This window comes from Acaromyces ingoldii, assembly GCF_003144295.1.
Source record: "Acaromyces ingoldii strain MCA 4198 unplaced genomic scaffold FA10scaffold_6, whole genome shotgun sequence".
In the NCBI taxonomy this organism is placed as follows: Eukaryota; Fungi; Basidiomycota; class Exobasidiomycetes; order Exobasidiales; family Cryptobasidiaceae; genus Acaromyces; species Acaromyces ingoldii.
Window position 1 is genome coordinate 263,071 of NW_020290252.1, and position 16,349 is coordinate 279,419.

General features: G+C 59.4%; 10 protein-coding genes across 10 annotated transcripts; 5 read left to right on the top strand and 5 right to left on the bottom strand.

Annotated features, from left to right (window-relative positions):
• The first annotated feature begins 80 nt into the window (after positions 1-80).
• Positions 81-1,799, top strand: FA10DRAFT_255311 (hypothetical protein). The gene is made up of 2 exons (XM_025519766.1): positions 81-1,077; positions 1,147-1,799. The coding sequence occupies exons 1-2, from the start codon at positions 173-175 to the stop codon at positions 1,700-1,702; spliced, it is 1,461 nt and encodes a 486-aa protein (XP_025374928.1). The 5' UTR covers positions 81-172; the 3' UTR covers positions 1,703-1,799.
• FA10DRAFT_269038 (glycosyl transferase) lies at positions 1,760-3,743 on the bottom strand. Its single transcript, XM_025522583.1, has 7 exons — positions 3,233-3,743; positions 3,110-3,160; positions 2,889-3,040; positions 2,660-2,836; positions 2,388-2,593; positions 2,034-2,323; positions 1,760-1,945 (listed from the first exon to the last, which is right to left on the bottom strand). Exons 1-7 carry the CDS (start codon positions 3,654-3,656, stop codon positions 1,881-1,883), a joined length of 1,365 nt encoding a protein of 454 aa, XP_025374929.1. The 5' UTR covers positions 3,657-3,743; the 3' UTR covers positions 1,760-1,880.
• A 136-nt stretch (positions 3,744-3,879) lies between these two features.
• Positions 3,880-5,948, bottom strand: FA10DRAFT_269040 (putative aldehyde dehydrogenase). Its single transcript, XM_025522584.1, has 7 exons — positions 5,770-5,948; positions 5,469-5,711; positions 5,304-5,386; positions 5,170-5,244; positions 5,090-5,102; positions 4,156-5,020; positions 3,880-4,095 (listed from the first exon to the last, which is right to left on the bottom strand). Exons 1-7 carry the CDS (start codon positions 5,896-5,898, stop codon positions 4,007-4,009), a joined length of 1,497 nt encoding a protein of 498 aa, XP_025374930.1. The 5' UTR covers positions 5,899-5,948; the 3' UTR covers positions 3,880-4,006.
• A 693-nt stretch (positions 5,949-6,641) lies between these two features.
• On the top strand, positions 6,642-8,325 carry FA10DRAFT_244657 (thiamine diphosphate-binding protein). Its single transcript, XM_025519351.1, has 4 exons — positions 6,642-6,968; positions 7,039-7,192; positions 7,259-7,933; positions 7,989-8,325. Exons 1-4 carry the CDS (start codon positions 6,878-6,880, stop codon positions 8,056-8,058), a joined length of 990 nt encoding a protein of 329 aa, XP_025374931.1. The 5' UTR covers positions 6,642-6,877; the 3' UTR covers positions 8,059-8,325.
• On the bottom strand, positions 8,312-9,211 carry FA10DRAFT_262209 (alpha/beta-hydrolase; the record flags this gene model as incomplete). Its single annotated transcript, XM_025520103.1, has 2 exons — positions 8,312-8,710; positions 8,780-9,211. 2 exons carry the CDS (start codon positions 9,209-9,211, stop codon positions 8,312-8,314), a joined length of 831 nt encoding a protein of 276 aa, XP_025374932.1.
• A 209-nt stretch (positions 9,212-9,420) lies between these two features.
• Positions 9,421-11,121, bottom strand: FA10DRAFT_269041 (hypothetical protein). Its single transcript, XM_025522585.1, has 4 exons — positions 10,608-11,121; positions 10,298-10,540; positions 10,076-10,228; positions 9,421-10,015 (listed from the first exon to the last, which is right to left on the bottom strand). Exons 1-4 carry the CDS (start codon positions 11,088-11,090, stop codon positions 9,557-9,559), a joined length of 1,338 nt encoding a protein of 445 aa, XP_025374933.1. The 5' UTR covers positions 11,091-11,121; the 3' UTR covers positions 9,421-9,556.
• A 177-nt stretch (positions 11,122-11,298) lies between these two features.
• On the top strand, positions 11,299-12,317 carry FA10DRAFT_255329 (hypothetical protein). Its single transcript, XM_025519767.1, has 4 exons — positions 11,299-11,365; positions 11,455-11,581; positions 11,668-11,896; positions 11,980-12,317. Exons 1-4 carry the CDS (start codon positions 11,363-11,365, stop codon positions 12,155-12,157), a joined length of 537 nt encoding a protein of 178 aa, XP_025374934.1. The 5' UTR covers positions 11,299-11,362; the 3' UTR covers positions 12,158-12,317.
• Positions 12,318-12,399: 82 nt separating this feature from the next.
• On the bottom strand, positions 12,400-13,173 carry FA10DRAFT_217289 (hypothetical protein; the record flags this gene model as incomplete). The annotated part of the gene is made up of 2 exons (XM_025518513.1): positions 12,400-12,645; positions 12,715-13,173. Coding segments are annotated over 2 exons (705 nt in total), but the record flags the coding sequence as incomplete, so codon positions are not given.
• Positions 13,174-13,450: 277 nt separating this feature from the next.
• FA10DRAFT_269044 (translation protein) lies at positions 13,451-14,714 on the top strand. The gene is made up of 2 exons (XM_025522586.1): positions 13,451-14,062; positions 14,129-14,714. Exons 1-2 carry the CDS (start codon positions 13,561-13,563, stop codon positions 14,668-14,670), a joined length of 1,044 nt encoding a protein of 347 aa, XP_025374936.1. The 5' UTR covers positions 13,451-13,560; the 3' UTR covers positions 14,671-14,714.
• Positions 14,715-14,801: 87 nt separating this feature from the next.
• Positions 14,802-16,105, top strand: FA10DRAFT_303843 (hypothetical protein). Its single transcript, XM_025525289.1, has 2 exons — positions 14,802-15,373; positions 15,448-16,105. Exons 1-2 carry the CDS (start codon positions 14,824-14,826, stop codon positions 15,999-16,001), a joined length of 1,104 nt encoding a protein of 367 aa, XP_025374937.1. The 5' UTR covers positions 14,802-14,823; the 3' UTR covers positions 16,002-16,105.
• Positions 16,106-16,349: the final 244 nt, after the last annotated feature.

Consider the following 16,349-nt stretch of genomic DNA (forward strand, 5'->3'; position numbering starts at 1 on the left):
TTCTGTTTCCTCGTCTCCCGAAAGCCGAGCAAGGGCCTGAAACGTGGACGCGCTGGTAAGTAATAAGCTCATTGACGAGACGGAGACCTTCTGTTGGACGTGAACGACTAGTCCTACCTGCCTGCCTGCCCGTCTGTCTGTCCACTCGACAGTCAACACAGACGCACCTTGCATGCCGAGCACCCACTACGTCAACCAGGTTGCGCCCCTGAATCGCCACTCGCCACGCACCGCCGTCGAAATGGCGTCGGGCCAAGATGAGAGCTTCACCTTTACCGTGGGCAAGCTCGACGCCGGCATGGCCATCCTGATTGGCGATCGTGCGAGTCTGATCGAGTTCCCCTCGCTGCTCCTGCCTCAAGATGCCACGTCGGGCTCCGTCGTGCGCATCTCGGTCTCTCGCAACCAAAAGGAGGAGGAGCGGAAACGGCGCGAATTCGACGACCTCCAGGAAGACGTCCTCGAGACGTTTGGAACGCGGGCGCCCGTCGCGCCTGCGCTGCGGTTGCGCGCCGTCACGCAGACGTCCATCACGCTGGAGTGGGACAGGCTGGACCTGGCCACGTCCAAGCTTCTGAGTCTCGACATCTACCGCAACTCCGAGCGACTCGCTCCGATCCCCAACCCGCTCAACAACACAAGCACAAAGTTGTCGGGCCTCGAGGTCAACAAGCCCTACCAATTTCACCTCATCCTCAAGACGACGGCGGGCACATTTACGTCCAACGTCGTCCGCACAAAGACGCACGACATGAGCGACACCTCTGGCATCAGCGTCTGCTTTGGCTACGTCGCCGGCGGCGCGGCGCCCTCTGAGCACGACGGCGAGCTCTCGGAGCTCGAGGCGCGGGCGCGCGAGACGCTCGAAGCCATGGGTGCACGCTTCAGCGACCGGATCCAGATTGACACGACACACTTTGTATGCACCCACCCGCGCAACCGGACCGACTCGCCCGGCGAGGCACAGGGCAACGAGCGGACGCGCGAGATGCGCGGCGCCATGTTTAACAAGGCCATGCAGCTCAGCATCCCCGTCGTGCTGCCCCACTGGATCTTTGCATGCGCAGAGCAGAAGCGGTGCGTTTGGACATCTCTGCGGCTGTCATCTCTTTTTAGCTGACTCGTACATTCCCTCTCTCACAACAGCATGGTGCCCATCTCGGCCTTCTATATCGACAAGGAGCCGCCGAATGCAACGGCCGTTCGCGCCTCGCTTTCCAAGGGCAAAGGTGTGTCAGCCAATAACGACGAGGCAGCAGCAGCAGCGGCAGCGGCGGCAGAAAGCAGCGCAAGAGCCCAGCAGTCGCTCCCTCCAACACCAGCGCATGAACAGCCAACGCCGACATCTGCCACGGCGGATATCCCAGCGCCAGCAGCCGCGGAACCAGGACCAGAGGCGAGACATATCGAGGAAGAGTCTGGTGCCGCGGGCGATACAGCCGCCATCGCCACCGAAGAGGAGCCGGACTCGAGCGTCGTAGTAGCGGCGGCGGAAGAGAAGGGAGAGGGGCAAGAGTCTTCGGCAGCTGTGCCGTCGTCGTCGGCAACAGCGCTAAAGGACGACGAGGAGACGATGGACGATGTGAGCCTTGGCGGCGGGGCCAGCGAGGTCAATCTCGCCAGCGGCGCAGGGGTGCCGCCGTCTTTGACGGACGCAGCGTCAGCCGATGCGCCAGCCGACGAAGAGGTCGATCTGTCTTGAGCGAGACGTTTCTCGCATGCTGGAAGAGGTAGCATGACCATGTGTCAAGAATGATGATGATGATGCAACAATGATTTTGTGCCAAGCCAGCTAGATCAAAAAGACATTTGCAAGAGAGAAAGAGACAGAGTAGAGAGAAATCTAAGGAGGGCACAAGGACACTGCTGGATGCTGTTTCCTACAGTGCAGGTGCCTCATCCGGGTGTGTCAATGTGCGCGGAACAACATACAGCGGCTCCTTCTCTGTTGGTTGTTGGACAACGAGAGAGGAAGAGGGATTAGCAACAAGCTCGCAACTGCCACAGGAGCTTGTGCAGAGACGTTCACTCACCGTCTGCGCCATTCCACCACTGCTTGAGGCACGAGTAGCCCTCCCTGTCGAAGCTCTTGCCCGGGTCGCAGCTGCACCGGCCATTGGCGTGGTACTCTGGATTCGTCGGACAGTGATTCCACGGGACGTGGTAGTAGCCAATGTCGTCAAAGTGGTGCAGGCGAGCCTTGTCAAGGAAGAGAATCGCCGCGATGCTGTGCACGGGTGCGTCGCCCCACCGCTCGTAGAAGAACCCGCCGGCCTTGTCGAGGTGGTCAAAGTACTCGCTGTACTCCTTGCCTCGCCAGAATCTGTCAAGATCGATCCATCAGCATGCAAGCGCTTGCCTGCAAAAAGAAGGGGGGAGAAACACACCTCAGGTCGCCAATCTCAAAGTTGCTCCAGAAGTGGCACAGGTTCCAACCGGGATCCATGAAGCGCTCGGGCTCGTCGGTGAGGAAGTGCATGCCGTTCCGCTTGGCCACGTACTCTGGGTTCTTCTTGACAAACTCCTTTGTCGTCTCCCAGAGCGAGGGCACCGTGCCGAGGTATTCGTGCAGCGCCATTGTGAATCCGTATGTCTGTTTGAAGGCATGCTATGTTAAGTGGCTGTCTTTGGTGTAAATAGATGTGCACGGGTGCCTCACCTTGTTGTTCATCTGCATGAACAGGAACGGGTCGTAGTCAATGTCGCAGAAGAGCTTGATCCCTGGCTCGACGCGCCAGTAGTATTCGAGGTCCATCGTAAGCGGGTGGCGGAAGAAGAAGCCGGACTGGAAGCGGCACATGTGACGATACGACTCCGAGTCACCATAGATGATTTTCTGCTTGCCATGTCAGCCTCTCCCTCTGTATCCCTGACAAAGAGACACGCACATCTTCCCTCATCTTCCTCCTCGTCTCCGCCGCCTTGCTCTGGTCGATCCAGTCGGGGTAGCTCCAGTGCTCCTTGGGCACCAGGCCGAAGCGGATCTCGCTCCTCGTCATTTGTCGCACGCCCTTTTTGAATTCGTCCGAGAAGGGCTCGTCTGTCCATGTGTCACCGCTAAGTCAGTCAAAGGCAAGGGCCAGATGCCTAGATGGGCTCCAGTACTCACTGTTGAGGAAGATCCAAGGATAGCCGTACTTTCTATTGAATCGGAACTCGACTGCATGCATGCAGGTGAGCTTTCCCGGTCTTTTCTGTAGAGATGAGTGATGGCGGGGGATCAATGACTTACCCTCCTTCATGCTCTCCATCATGCTCTCCAGCTCCTGGTTCCGGACCAGGACGATGAAGCCGGCCTTTGCGCGGGGTGCCTGGTTGGCCGCCTGTGGCACAAAGGTGGGCGGATAGATGTTCCCGTCCTTGCCCTTGGTGGCCCACTTGGCCAGCTCCTCGGCCGTCGTGGGTTTGCCCGGGTTGTGCGTGTAGAGGTCGGCAAGATCCTGCGACGGCACCAGTCCCGAGGCCGAGCCTGCGCCCGCGCTCGCTCCCCAAGACGAGGGGAGATGCTGCGAGAAGCCGGAGCGGACGCTGTCGTAGCCCGTCGGACTGAGGGTGAGCCATGTCGAGAAGCTGAGGATGACGAGGAAAACGACGGCGAGGCCAATGAGCCGCTGGGGCCGTCGGCCAAGGCCCTCCAGGAACGAAATCCCTGCCATGAAGACCAGCAGCACCAAAAGAACAGGAGAAAGGAAAAGAAGGAAGAGATCCGGCCGAAGCGTCTGGGGATTCTTGATTGATGGAGGCCAAGGAGGAATTGCATTGCATCCTCCCGACGGCAGCTAAAAAAAGTCCAATTTTTTGAACCGAGCAGGCGCGCAAGGGCAGCAGCGCCCTCGCGGCAGGACCGCCACACAGCCCGTGCTTCCGAATATGCATGTTCTCGTCCGTCGATCAGTCAGCATGAAAAAGAATGACTGGGTAGATGGTGTTCGATATTGATATGAAATCAAGCAGGCTGAGTGGTGCGTCACGATGGAGATAGAGAACAGGAGAGATTGGAACGCGCTCAGTAGGCAATATGGACTGTCTTGAGCTCGGTGAAGTCTTCGATGAAGGCCGTGCCGTTCTCGCGGCCGGAGCCACTTTGCTTCCATCCTTTTGCAGTCGCTCAGTCAGCAGAAGAATAAGGAAGAAGGCAGAAGAGGAAAGACTCACCGCCAAAGGGAAGACGGTCGTCGACGATGATGCCCGTGTTGATGCCGACGGTACCGGCTTCCATCTCACGGGACACGCGCAGAGCCTTTGACAGGTTCGTCGTGTAAATTCCACCGTGAAGTCCGAATTCGGTGTCGTTGACGCGCGCAAGAACCTCTTCCTCGGTCTTGAAGGGCATGACACACACGATAGGGCCAAAGATCTCATCGCGCACAACCGAGACGTCGTCGGAGTTGGGGACGAGGATGGTGGGCTGGATGTAGTAGCCCTTGTTCTTGACGGGGTCCGAGGTACCATGGAGGAAGTGGGCCTCGTGCTGGGCGGCGGCAAGGTAGCCCTTGACACGGTCGTACTGCTTCGAATCGACGAGTGGGCCCATCCTTGTGTCGGGCAGCATCGGGTCGCCGGGCACGACTCGAGCAGCATACTGCTTCAGACCGTCGACAAATTGATCGAGGATCGACTCGTGAGCATAGACCCTGGTGTGGGCAGCACAGACCTGGCCGGAGTTCCTCGTGAAAGACATAAAGGCATTTTGGATCGCCTTTGGCAGGTCCGCGTCCTCGAACACGATGGCGGCGCTCTTGCCACCCAGCTCGAGGCAGACCTTCTTGAGGTTGGAGCGGCCAGAGTTTGCAGTGATGACCTTGCCGGTGACGCAGGATCCAGTAAAGGTGATCATGCGCACGTCCATGTGCAGAGAGAGGGCCTCGCCGGCAGGAACGCCGTGACCGTGAATGACGTTGATGATCCCGGGAGGGAAGCCCGCCTCGGCGCTGAGCTGGGCGAGGTACGCGCCGGCCAGGGGTGTCTTCTCAGAGTCCTTGTACACGATCGTGTTGCCGCAGGCGACTGCAGCGCCAACCTGCCGGATATTCTCAAGTCAGCCTGAGGGAGCAAAGTCATCGGCGCAGCTGCTGTGTCCAAGCATTACCTTGACGACAAAGCTGAGAAGACCGCGTTATTGTTCAGCTTATTACGGATCTCGTTGACAGGATGACTCCATCGACTCACGACACGGCAGGGATGTTCCAGGGCGCGATTCCTGCTACGACGCCAAAGGGCTGGCGCCAGCTGCACGAAAAGAGGCTAGGGCAGACCATGGTCAGCTTGCGAGTCGCATGAGGAAATCTCGCTCCGCTGCTCACTTGCTGCCGCTCCCGTCGGGGTTTGGCTTCGGCTCCACCGTCTCACCGGTGATGCGCTCGGCTGTGGCTGCACACCAGTCCAGCTGAATTTATGCATTGGTCACATCAGCACGTTCCCCTTCCGACGATAGACTAGCGCATTTGCCCGTTTTTTTTTTTTTTCACCTTTGCAATGGCGCCCATCGTCAGGGCTTTGGAAGCCATCATGGGAGCGCCAAGGTCAATGCTGTTGAGCTTGGCGATGATGTCGAGGTCCCTCTGCATGAGTTCAGCCAACTTCTTGAGAAGTGCCTTCCTCTCGGCACCCGGCACATCTTTCCAGGCCTTGTGACCGTCAATGCCCTTGTAGAAGGCACGCTTGGCTGCCGCAACGGCCTGATCGACCTCTTCCACACTGGCCTCGGAGCACTGCCGTCATCATCATCAGTATACAAGGTCGATTTCGCTTTGGCAGCGGGCAACTCACGACGGCAATCTGCTCCTCGGTCGCAGGATTGACGACGGGAAAGGTCTTTGCGCTCGGGGGCGCAAACTTGCCAGCGATGAAGTTGGAAAGGTTGAGCTTTATGGGGATCGAGCTGTGCTGGGTCTCCATGGCGGTGAGGACCTTGTATGGTCCAACAGAAGAAGAGCAATTTTAGGAGCAATGAGCAGGAAAGGAACAAATGGGCCCGCCACACGGTTCACGCTATATATTGTCTCGCCACCTCTAATGCGCTGAATGAAAGTCGGCCGCCCGGGCTGAACCCCCCTTCGTAGACGGAGCGGAGGACACCACAACACCAATCATGTTGAAGCACTGCAGAGAAAGCCCCGCCAATGCATTGCGTGTCTCTCCCTACGTTGTCTCCGGAGTTGTTTGAGGCAGTCTGCTAGTCGAGAGCGGGAGGGAAAGCGTCCCCGCGCACGTCCCTTTTTGCTAAATCTACTACTCTAATAATGTGTGCTCGATCTTTTCGCTTCCGAAAGGAACGGACTTCGAGAAAGGCGATGGTGCGCGCCTTACCTGGTCCCCATCTTGCTCTTCATCATCGCATTGCACTCGCAAACGAAGCTGAGAGCCAAACGCGGGATAGACAAGGCGCTTGCAACCCTGCGCGATGCCACGGCAATCGTACGGTGAGCTGTAAAGGCAGCGTTTCGGCCAAATTTCGGTCTAGATCACGTGTAAGTTCTCAGTGTTAGTTGAGAGTACCACGTGGTGACCGAAGCCCAACGGAGAGCGCCCACCGCGATGAGATGGGCTCGGTCGCTCGAAGAATTTTGAAGATAGGGTTTCTGTCTGCTTGCTCTTTTTCCCTCAACCCCTCCTCTCCCCAGTAACGCCCGCACAAACGATGGCGGCCCGTGGTGCTCTCGCTCGCCTTCCTCGCCTGGCAGCTGCCGCCCGCTCGGTGCACTCGTCGGCGGCGGCCTCGTCGTCGTCGGTGCTGCTCCCCAAGGCTGCATCGCCGCGGTCGATTGCCCAGGAGGCTGCTCGTCTCTCGGCTTCGGCCTCGGGTGCCAGTGGCAGCGCCTCGCCTTCCTCTTCTTCGGGACAGGTCCGATATGCGAGCTCGAAGCAGGGAACAGAGATGACGGTCAGGGACGCGCTCAACAGCGCAATGGAGGAGGAGATGCTGAGGGATGACAAGGTCTTCATCCTCGGTGAAGAGGTGGCCAGGTGTGCGTATCATGTTGCTTGCTTTCCTTTTGAGAAGAGAGAGAGAGGAGCTGACCAGAGGATCCAATACAGACAACGGAGCTTACAAGATCACAAAGGGCCTGCTGGACAAGTTCGGAGAGCGCAGGGTCATCGACACGCCCATCACCGAGGCCGGCTTCACTGGTCTGGCTGTGGGCGCCGCACTGAGCGGACTGAGGCCCGTTTGCGAGTTCATGACCTTCAAGTATGTCTTGCTTTGAGCAGAATCAAAGCACAGGAGAGGAGGCTGACACAAGCGTGTAACACACAGCTTCGCCATGCAGTCGATTGACCAAATCATCAACTCGGGCGGCAAGACGTACTACATGTCGGGAGGAAACGTACCCTGCCCCGTCGTCTTTCGTGGCCCCAACGGTGCCGCTGCCGGTGTGGGTGCCCAGCACTCGCAAGACTACTCTGCGTGGTACGGCCAGATTCCCGGGCTAAAGGTCATCAGCCCCTGGAGCGCTGAGGACTGCCGCGGCCTGCTCAAGGCTGCGATCCGGGACCCCAACCCTGTCGTGTTCCTCGAGAACGAGATCCTGTACGGCCAGTCGTTCCCCGTCAGTGCCGAGGCCATGTCGGACGACTTTGTGCTGCCGATTGGCAAGGCCAAGGTCGAGCGAGAGGGCAAGGACATCACCATCGTCTCGCACACCCTCGGCTTGAACCACTCGATGGCCGCCGCCGAGCAGCTCAAGAAGGACGAGGGCGTCGAGGCCGAGGTCATCAACCTCCGCTCGATCCGGCCGCTGGACATCGAGACGATCATCAAGAGCGTCAAGAAGACGAACCGGCTCGTCACCGTCGAGGGCGGCTTCCCGGCCTTTGGCGTCGGCAGCGAGATCTGCGCCCAGATCATGGAGAGCGACGCCTTTGACCACCTCGACGCACCCGTCGAGAGGGTCACGGGCGCCGACGTGCCCACGCCCTACGCCAAGAACCTGTGAGTGGGCCATTTATCTTCTTTCTCACACTACATGCGCTGACATCAAGTGCAGCGAGGACCTCTCCTTCCCCACGCCCGAGGTCGTCGTTAAGGTTTGCAAGCGTGCGTTGTACAGGAGCTGAACGTCAAAAAGTGCAGAAAGGGCCAACGAGGGGATCACCTCTCATGAATAGATTTGTTGACACTTTGTCATGCTTCTTTTGGGTGTGTCTCATTCCATGGCAAGAAACAGAAAGCAGGGCAGATAAGATTACTTGTTGAGGAACTTGGCGTGCCAGGCGACATGCTCGGGGGCATACGTCGAGATGAAGTAGTCTTTGTGACAGTATTCCATCAGCATTTCTTGTCTGTACAAGAGCAAAGCGAGCAAACTCTTCACTCACAGCTGTGGTCGTAGCCGTCCTGCAGCCGGATCTGGACCTGCTTGTCGTCGTAGCCGGCCGACATGGCTGCCTTTGCCAGGTCCTCGGGCAGCAGCTGGCCGTCCTTGTAGAAGTTGTCGCCAGTGCCGCTGTCGATGAGAATGTCGACGTTGCGCGCGCTGGGCCCACCGGCGGCGGTGAGGAGCTCCGTGGCGTCGTGCTTGCTGCCGTCGGTCAGGCCATTGGCAAAGTAGCCCTGGAAGGCTTTTTTACCCCAGGGGCACGCCGTCGGGTGGCAGATGGGCGCAAAGGCCGAGACGGACTTGTAGGTGCCGGCGGGCGAGCCGAGGTAGATTGTCAGTGCGCCGTGCCCGCCCATCGAGTGGCCCGTGATGGATGCATTGGATGTGTCCTGGTATGCTATCGTCAGCTCCTCCTGTCATACACTTTCAAACACGGCTGCTGAGGAGAGAACACGCACAAGGTTCAGGCCCGCCTTGGAGAGCACGTCGGGAATCTCCTTTGTGACGTGCGTCCACATCTGGTAGTGCTTCGCAAACGGCTCCTTGGTCGCATCGATGTAGAAGCCAGCACCCGTGCCAAAGTCGTAAGCCTCGTCCTCGCCCGCTGCACCGGCACCGCGCGGGCTCGTGTCGGGGTAGACGACGGCGATCTGGTGCTCGGCAGCAGCAGCGTGGAAGCCGCCCTTTTGCGCGCCATTGTCCTCGGTACACGTCAGGCCAGCCAGGTAGTAGAGCACGGGCACCTTCTTGCCGCCACCAGCCAGGGCAGACGAGGGCAGGAAGACGTTGAGGTTGGCAGACAGGCCGCCCAGCGCAGACGACGTAAAGGAGTACTTGCGCAGCTCGCCGTCACAGCACTTGTTTGATGATTTTTGCTCGAGGCTCGACATGTTTGCTTGTTCTTCTTCTGCGTTGGTGTCGCTGAAAGTGACGTTTGAGTGTGTACGTGTGGTTGTTGTCAACAAAAGAGGGAAGAAGACCCGTCTCGCTTGCGCCTAAAGCGCCTAATCCCTCCAAAGGTGGAGGTCGTCTATCGCCCTCTCTTGTCGGGCATCCCCCGAAGACAGCACCAAAATATAAAAACGTCACGTCGAGCCCTCCTCAATTAAGCTTCTCAAAAGCACGAGCCCTGAGCACAGGCCTCCCCTCGTCTATTTAGATTAAGTGGTGGAAACACATGAGAGGATGGGAACACAAGGAATGAGAAGGGGATGAAGAGTAGTGGAAAGCTGTATCTACAGAACACCAGCGACAACCCCGCCCGCAGCCATGGAGAGGGTGAAGATGAGGCTCTTGGCCAGGTGCACCATCGCATCGGAGTCCTGGGGCGACGGGAGCAACGACGCACCCAGGCCGACGAGGGCTGGACCGGGGCAGAAGCCCGAGGCGCCCCAGCCGAGGCCAAAGAGCGTCGCCCCAGTCAACAGCTTCCAGTCGATGTCCTTCCTCGTAGGGACGCGCCATCTGGGTGCAGCCTTGTAGAGCAGCGGCCGGTTGCCCTCGTCCGCCGTGGCATTCTTGGACCGCCTGTCCTGCTCGGCCGCTGCATCGATGCGGGGCTTGATGGTGGTAAAGTAGCCAATGGAGCTCGGCACAATACCTCCCAGGGCGACAAAGGCCAGCGAAGGGTCCCACGAGCCCGCCCTTATCCTCGACGGAGACATTGCCAGGAAGCCGAGGACTTTCGAAGGGCGCTGGCAATTCGTCATGCTTTCAGTATATGCAGATACGCGCACTTGTCATCGCAGACTCACCAGCATGCCGGTCAGACCGAGGCCAAAGGCGAAGTGCAGCCCGACAAAGAAGGCAGTCACTTTCGCAGCTTGTTCGTGCATGGCCCGTCTGTCGCTTTCTCGTTCTTCTTCCTCGTCCTCGTCTTCTCCCTTTGACGCTTTTCCGTTCGATCGCTGTGGTCGGACCAGCCAGATCAGTGGAGCTGAACGGAAATACTTCCCTTCTAGCAGAAAGAAACCCACTTGAACTAGAGCAGGCACAATTACCGCGTAGATGAGGGCGGGCAGCTGGAGCAGAACAAGCGAGGAGGCCGTAGGCAGCACAGGGTGTGCCGTGGCCGCCTTCTGAAGTAAGGTGGGCGCAGCATGGAGCGAGAGGTGCGTGGCCACTGCCACACTGAAGAAGGTCGCAGTGGCGACGAGGGAGCGGATCGAGAAGCGGGAAAGGCCGCAGAGAAAGTGGCCCGAGGTGCAGCCGCTTCCGAGCTGTGCTCGCGGTTGTCAGGCATACAGACTGGCAGAAGGACGGGACCACTTGGGGACTGCTGCTCACCTTGGTGCCAACACCGACGAGCGAGCCAGTCACGAATGCCGGAAAGAGGTAGCGGACCGACTCGAGGCTGAAGAGACCGTGACCCTTTGTGATGTGCCAAGAGCTGGGCGCGATGGGGTCGAAGAGGAGCGTGCCCAAGGAGGCCTCGAGGGGAAGCTTGAATGCACCAAAGATGGCCCCGCCCGTGAGGAGACCGACGGTGAAGAGACGCGCCACGATGCGCGACGTCTTTTCGCTCTGGATCTTTTCGTCGTCAGCGGGCGAGATGGCATGCTTCTCGGCCGGTGCGTCTGTTGCAGGAGACGAGACGAGGCTGTGGACCGTGGTGTGAAAGAAGCCACTGATGCCAAGGACGGCGCCGAGGTGGCCCAAGAGACCGTGCACGCTCGACGCCAGCATGAGCCCGCCCACGAGCGAGTGCACGGGCGAGAAGGCCGGCGAGGCCGTCAGTCCCAAGAAGGACGTCGTCGTCCCTGTAGTCATTTGTTAGATTGCCGGGTCCGAAAGAAAGATTCCCAGTGTTTGAGCGAGAAAGAGCTGCCTGCAGGTGGAGACGTGAGCGCCCACGTGAATAATTTGAAAGGTCGCTCGACCAGACCCGGTCCCGTCCCATCATCACACACCTGCAAGGTCCACCAACGCGAACGCACCCCCGCGAGCCCCTCTTGCACCAGCTATCTTCGCTCTTTCCCCTCCAGGCGAGCCATTCAGAGGCATTACGACCTCGTACTTAGCGCATACAACCTACCGGACTCATGGTGAGTGGCGCCGCACTGTTGTGACCTTGCCAGGAGATATGGAGCGAAAGCTGAGCCTGTGGCGATGCCCCTTACTTGCTCACGTCCAGTCGACTCCCTCGAAGCGGCGGCTGATTCGAGACTTCAAGAGGCTCTCGACTGACCCTCCTGGGGGTATCTCTGGTGCGCCATGCGCCGACAACCTCATGATCTGGAATGCCGTCATCTTCGGGCCTGGTGAGCTTGGCTTATTTGTGCCACTTTCTGGCCCCTCGCCCTTATCTTCAGCTCAGGCTCTGACACTTTGCCTCTCCACACTCCAGCCGACACACCGTTTGAGGATGGGACATTTAAGCTGGTCTTGACATTCGACGAGCAGTACCCCAATAAGGCGCCCTCGGTCAAATTTCTCTCTCGCATGTTCCACCCAAACGTCTATGCAAACGGCGAGCTCTGTCTCGACATTCTCCAGAACAGATGGAGTCCCACGTACGATGTCGCAGCCATTCTTACGAGCGTGCAGAGTCTTCTGCATGACCCGAACCCGAACAGGTGGGTGGACCTTTTTGCAGGAGCTTTCGAATGGGAACGAGACGCAGCTGACGAGATTGCGTTTCTTTCTTTTGCTGGGCTAGTCCGGCGAACGCAGAGGCCGCGTCGCTGTACAGGGAGAACATGAAGGAGTATGTCCGGCGAGTCAAGGCCACTGTCGAGGAGTCGTGGCTTGACGATGGCGAAGGGGCCGGCGGTGCAGAGGGGCCAGCAGCGGCGGGCGAAGCACAGCCGCAAGTCACAGCGGCGTCCTCTTCGTGATCCTCTTCGCTGTGCTCCTTCCTTTCCTCGCCGTGACGCCCTCCCTTATTTCTTCTTACTCATGTGTTTTCTTAATCATCTTTTTCTCATCCCCACCTTACCCTGTCTCGCTTACTTCATTCTCAGACGTGACTGCAACATCAGCTTCTTCTCACAGTGCACAGCGCCGGGCCTCTATGAGTGATGAGTGATTGGTGATGCTGCTTCTGCTGCTGTTGCTAGTGTACAGATTGGGTAAACGATCACAGGTCCTTTCCGACGGTGTAGCTGGCCAAGTCCGTGTCTGGCTCGAGCTGCCCGCTCTTCTCGTTTCTCCGCGCGCCAAAGAAGCTGTAGCTGAGCACGACGTCGCGGACGTCGCGCGCATTGGGGTCATCGAGGACGTCTGCATCGATGAAGAAAAAGACAGGCAGGTCGACTTCTTCGTGGGCGAGCAAACGCTGCTCCTCGAAGCAAAAGCACTCGATCTTGGCAAAGTACGGCGCGATCTGGATTTCAAACCACACAAAGAGAAGTCAGCAAAATGGGAGCTTGACGAGGGCGTGATTCCAACCCACCCGGTCAGGCGAGACATTGTAGGTGGCAATGCCTGTGATGTCCTTGTTGCCGTCGTTCTTCGCCTTGTAAAACGCCAGGGCCGTCTCGCCGGGCAGGACGTAGATCTCCTCCTGGCTCGGCTTGAAGCTCCAGGGCAGCGCATCGCTGTGATCAGCGTTGAATGTGACGCGAATGCGCCTCGTCTCGCCGCTCGTAGCCGGGTCGAAGTACGAGGGAAAGAGGCGGGCCGGGTCGAAGCGACCGAGGCCGACCATGGGCGTGCCGCCAAAGCCAGTGGCGGAGCAAAAGGCGCGGTAGAGGGGCACGGCGGCATAGGTGACGCCGATACCGATGATGAGCGTCGAGAGAGAGTACATGAGCAGCGATCGGTTGCGTCGGCTGTACGTCTCGCGCCGCTGCTGGGCCAGACGGGCATGGGCTTCCTTTAGCGAAGGCGGCGCCTGCGACGAAGACGGCGGCGGCGGCGGCGGCGGCGGCGGTCCCTGGCTGGCATATCTTCGGAGCGAAGTCAGAAAGAGACGCTGCTGTTGCTGTTGCCTGAAACATATCGATAGCGGCGGTATCCCGCCCCGATGCCCTAGCAAGAGCCGCGCCATCTCTGTGTGCTGACTACTACTTGTGAATGAGTGAGTGAATGGAATGGTAGTCAGGGCCCTGCTTATTTTTCCTTTCTCCGTTTTCCGGTGCACGTGGAAATTCTTCGTCCACTCACTTTTTACATCTTCCTTTCCTCGTCGAGCGCACAAAGACGGCCAACAACCCATTCTGTCGACGTTCAAATCGGCAACATGACTGGCTCACGGGCAGTGAGCATGGCCTTTCCGAGGCCAACTGCATCAACAAGCATGAGACTACTGCGGCTGCGAGTAGCCCAGGCGTCTCTCCAACAGCCTCGCCTCCTGCAGACATCGGCACCCGCGACTGCCGCCCCCGCTGCATCGACCTCTTCCTCAACAATACCGCCCGAGGCATCATCATCAGCAGCCACATCAGCAGTAGCAGCAACACCTTCCGCACCAGCTCGATGGACACCAACCTCACGGCGTGTAGGCCTCATTGCCAGGAAGCAGGGCATGACAACCTTCTTCTTGCCCACGGGCGAGCGCATCCCCGCGACGGTGCTCCATGTCGCCTCGAACCAGGTCTCTGCGCACATCGGCTTCGGCGAGCGCCCAGCAAACAACGAGTCTGCGCAGTACACGGCCATTCAGGTCGCAGCAGTCGACTCGTTCAGCCCGCGCGCCGTCACAAAGCAGATCATGGGCCATCTCCAAAAGGCCGGCATCAGGATTGCGAAAAAGGTCATTCGAGAGTTTTGCGTCTCCAAAGATGCACTCATCCCCCTTGGTGAGCATCATACTGCATTGCATTCACTGAAGCTTCTCCATCGCTGACGGTCTCGCACTTGAATAGGCACCTACCTCTCGGCGGCCCACTTTGTGCCCGGGCAGAAGATTGACGTGCGCGCAGTGACGCGGGGCAAGGGCTTCCAGGGTGTCATGAAGCGCCACGGCTTCAAGGGTCTCCGCGCCTCGCATGGTGTCTCCGTTTCGCACCGCTCCCACGGCTCGACGGGCCAGAACCAGGACCCGGGCCGAGTGTTTCCGGGCAAGAAGATGGCGGGGCGCATGGGCGGCAACAAGCACTCGACGACGCACAACCTCGAAGTGCTCCGCATCGACACGAAGAGAGACCTCGTCGTCGTCAAGGGCCCTGTTCCGGGTCCTGAGGGCGGCCACGTCGAGCTCTGCGATGCGTCCAAGGACCTCGTCGGCCGCGCTGCCCACGCTTGGAGATCTGGACGACTCCCTGACGGCAAGGGCATGGCCACGGGCAAGGAGGGCAGCGACGAGTACCTACCCGAGGGTATCGTCGACCTGCCCTTCCCGGCAGGCACGCGCGAGCTGGCACGGACGATGCCAGAGATTGTAGAGGTCGGCCCCAAGGCGGCTTAGGCTTAGCATTCATTCATCGAGCCCCGTTTCAATTTCATCTCATATTATTTTTCTTCTTTTCGGCTCTAATTTTGAGAGAGGCAGATAGAGACGCGCTCGGACGAGGGAAGAAGTCTGAAATAACTCCACCATTCATCGTGACTGAGAGCAAGGATGGCCCGGGTGGACACGGCTGCGGCCTCGTCTTCATCGTCGTCGCTGTCACTCAAGCGACCCAGCATGGGCACCCAGCTGGGCTCGCTTCTGTCGCTCTACCAGTCCCTGGCGACGCTCCTGTTCGCACTTCTCGAGCAGCGCGCCTCGACTCGCGCCGGTGGTGGCTCCTCGTCGACGACGATGGGAGGCGCCGCTCTACATGCGCCTTCGCTCGACACGATCCCCACAACGTTCCACGCTGAGCTGGCGCACCTTGATCTCTTTCGCGGAGCGGCGACGGCAGCGAGCCAGAGCACAAGCATCGCCGATCCAGCCAGCGTCGTGCAGGCGATCCGCGCCGTCGATGCGCTCCTGGCGCGCCTGCTCGCGCTCGCGCGGCGCCATGCCACGAACCAAGCACGCATCGAGCGCCTCGTCGAAGAGTGCCGCGCAGCCGATGGTGCACTCTCGGGCCGGATCCGACGACTGGCACGCATCAGGGACCGGTGCGAGCGCCTCGTCGGCGTCGGCCGCGAGGAAGTGGCCGTCATGGAGCGCGCCGAGAAGAGTGAGTCCGAAATTTGAACCGTTCTTTCCGATTCGAATCTGGAAAGGCTGACTGGGCTGAGTGTTTCTGAGCAGAGCCGCTGGACTACAGGGATGTGCTGGCGTATGCGGGACGGCTCTCGCAGACGACGACGGCCCCCGCTGGCTTCACGCTGCCGACGCACGCCGACGACGACGATGACGACGACGACCAGAAAGGAGGGGACGCAGGCGGCGGCGAAGACGGACAACAAGGCGAAGGGAAGAACAAGAAGAAGAAGAAGAAGCCAATCTACGCTACCGAGGACGTCGATGGGGCTCAGCCGCCGCAATTTAGGGGCCAGGACCTCGTGCCGCCCGAGCTGCTGGACAAGCTGCCGTTCCCGAGCGTGAGCGCCATGCGAAAGGGCGTCGTCGAGATGCCGTTTCCGACGTGGGAGGCCTTCAGACAGGCGCAGCTCGAGGAGGAGGCCGGTCCGATGCTGCAGCAGGGTCAGATCGCAGGCGCGGCTCCCCAGCAGCAGCAGCATCATCCACAGGCGCAGACCCAGAGGCAGGTGCAGCCACCGCCGCCGGCTTCGATGCCCGCTCAGCAGCGCAAGCCTCCAGCCGAGGAAGACGACGACGGCTTCGGTCTCGATTTGAGCTGAGCATTTCCGTCTCTCTGTACAATAGCCCAATCTTCAAGCCCGTCTCTTCATCGCAATCGCACGTTCAGTACCATGTCCATTCTCGTATTAATGCATCTCTCAACCTCGAAAACACGTCCTAGCTGGTGGTGTCTCTTCTCTGTGCTCTGCTCCACAAGCATCAAGTTCCTCGACACGGGAAGGGCAGCACAGCACTGAAGATGCTTGAGTCTGAGCCTCTTCCGCGCTTGAGGGCTCACCGGCTAGCCACTGTCCCCCAACAGCGAGCAAAGGAGAGGGTAGCCTCATTTGTTCGGGAGCAAGCTCGCAAGCAGGTATCCTCGTCGGACCTCGCCGCGTCTCGCTCAG

Excerpts from the sequence above, each read along its gene's own strand:
- FA10DRAFT_269041 (XM_025522585.1), bottom strand. The coding sequence starts at position 11,090 with ATGACTACAGGGACGACGACGTCCTTCTTGGGACTGACGGCCTCGCCG. Across the intron at positions 10,541-10,607 it reads TCGTCGGTGTTGGCACCAAG|CTCGGAAGCGGCTGCACCTC; the intron begins GTGAGCAGCAGT and ends CCGCGAGCACAG. Across the intron at positions 10,016-10,075 it reads TCGGTCTGACCGGCATGCTG|CGCCCTTCGAAAGTCCTCGG; the intron begins GTGAGTCTGCGA and ends ACGAATTGCCAG.
- FA10DRAFT_269040 (XM_025522584.1), bottom strand. The coding sequence starts at position 5,898 with ATGGAGACCCAGCACAGCTCGATCCCCATAAAGCTCAACCTTTCCAAC. Across the intron at positions 5,712-5,769 it reads CCGAGGAGCAGATTGCCGTC|TGCTCCGAGGCCAGTGTGGA; the intron begins GTGAGTTGCCCG and ends TGATGACGGCAG. Across the intron at positions 5,387-5,468 it reads CGATGGGCGCCATTGCAAAG|CTGGACTGGTGTGCAGCCAC; the intron begins GTGAAAAAAAAA and ends GCATAAATTCAG.
- FA10DRAFT_255311 (XM_025519766.1), top strand. The coding sequence starts at position 173 with ATGCCGAGCACCCACTACGTCAACCAGGTTGCGCCCCTGAATCGCCAC. Across the intron at positions 1,078-1,146 it reads GCATGCGCAGAGCAGAAGCG|CATGGTGCCCATCTCGGCCT; the intron begins GTGCGTTTGGAC and ends CTCTCACAACAG.
- FA10DRAFT_269038 (XM_025522583.1), bottom strand. The coding sequence starts at position 3,656 with ATGGCAGGGATTTCGTTCCTGGAGGGCCTTGGCCGACGGCCCCAGCGG. Across the intron at positions 2,594-2,659 it reads TCATGCAGATGAACAACAAG|ACATACGGATTCACAATGGC; the intron begins GTGAGGCACCCG and ends GCCTTCAAACAG. Across the intron at positions 2,324-2,387 it reads TTTGAGATTGGCGACCTGAG|ATTCTGGCGAGGCAAGGAGT; the intron begins GTGTGTTTCTCC and ends CGATCTTGACAG.
- FA10DRAFT_269044 (XM_025522586.1), top strand. The coding sequence starts at position 13,561 with ATGAGACTACTGCGGCTGCGAGTAGCCCAGGCGTCTCTCCAACAGCCT. Across the intron at positions 14,063-14,128 it reads AGATGCACTCATCCCCCTTG|GCACCTACCTCTCGGCGGCC; the intron begins GTGAGCATCATA and ends GCACTTGAATAG.
- FA10DRAFT_255329 (XM_025519767.1), top strand. Across the intron at positions 11,582-11,667 it reads TGCCGTCATCTTCGGGCCTG|CCGACACACCGTTTGAGGAT; the intron begins GTGAGCTTGGCT and ends TCCACACTCCAG. Across the intron at positions 11,897-11,979 it reads CATGACCCGAACCCGAACAG|TCCGGCGAACGCAGAGGCCG; the intron begins GTGGGTGGACCT and ends TTGCTGGGCTAG.
- FA10DRAFT_244657 (XM_025519351.1), top strand. The coding sequence starts at position 6,878 with ATGACGGTCAGGGACGCGCTCAACAGCGCAATGGAGGAGGAGATGCTG. Across the intron at positions 6,969-7,038 it reads CGGTGAAGAGGTGGCCAGGT|ACAACGGAGCTTACAAGATC; the intron begins GTGCGTATCATG and ends GATCCAATACAG. Across the intron at positions 7,934-7,988 it reads ACGCCCTACGCCAAGAACCT|CGAGGACCTCTCCTTCCCCA; the intron begins GTGAGTGGGCCA and ends CATCAAGTGCAG.
- FA10DRAFT_303843 (XM_025525289.1), top strand. The coding sequence starts at position 14,824 with ATGGCCCGGGTGGACACGGCTGCGGCCTCGTCTTCATCGTCGTCGCTG. Across the intron at positions 15,374-15,447 it reads CATGGAGCGCGCCGAGAAGA|AGCCGCTGGACTACAGGGAT; the intron begins GTGAGTCCGAAA and ends GTTTCTGAGCAG.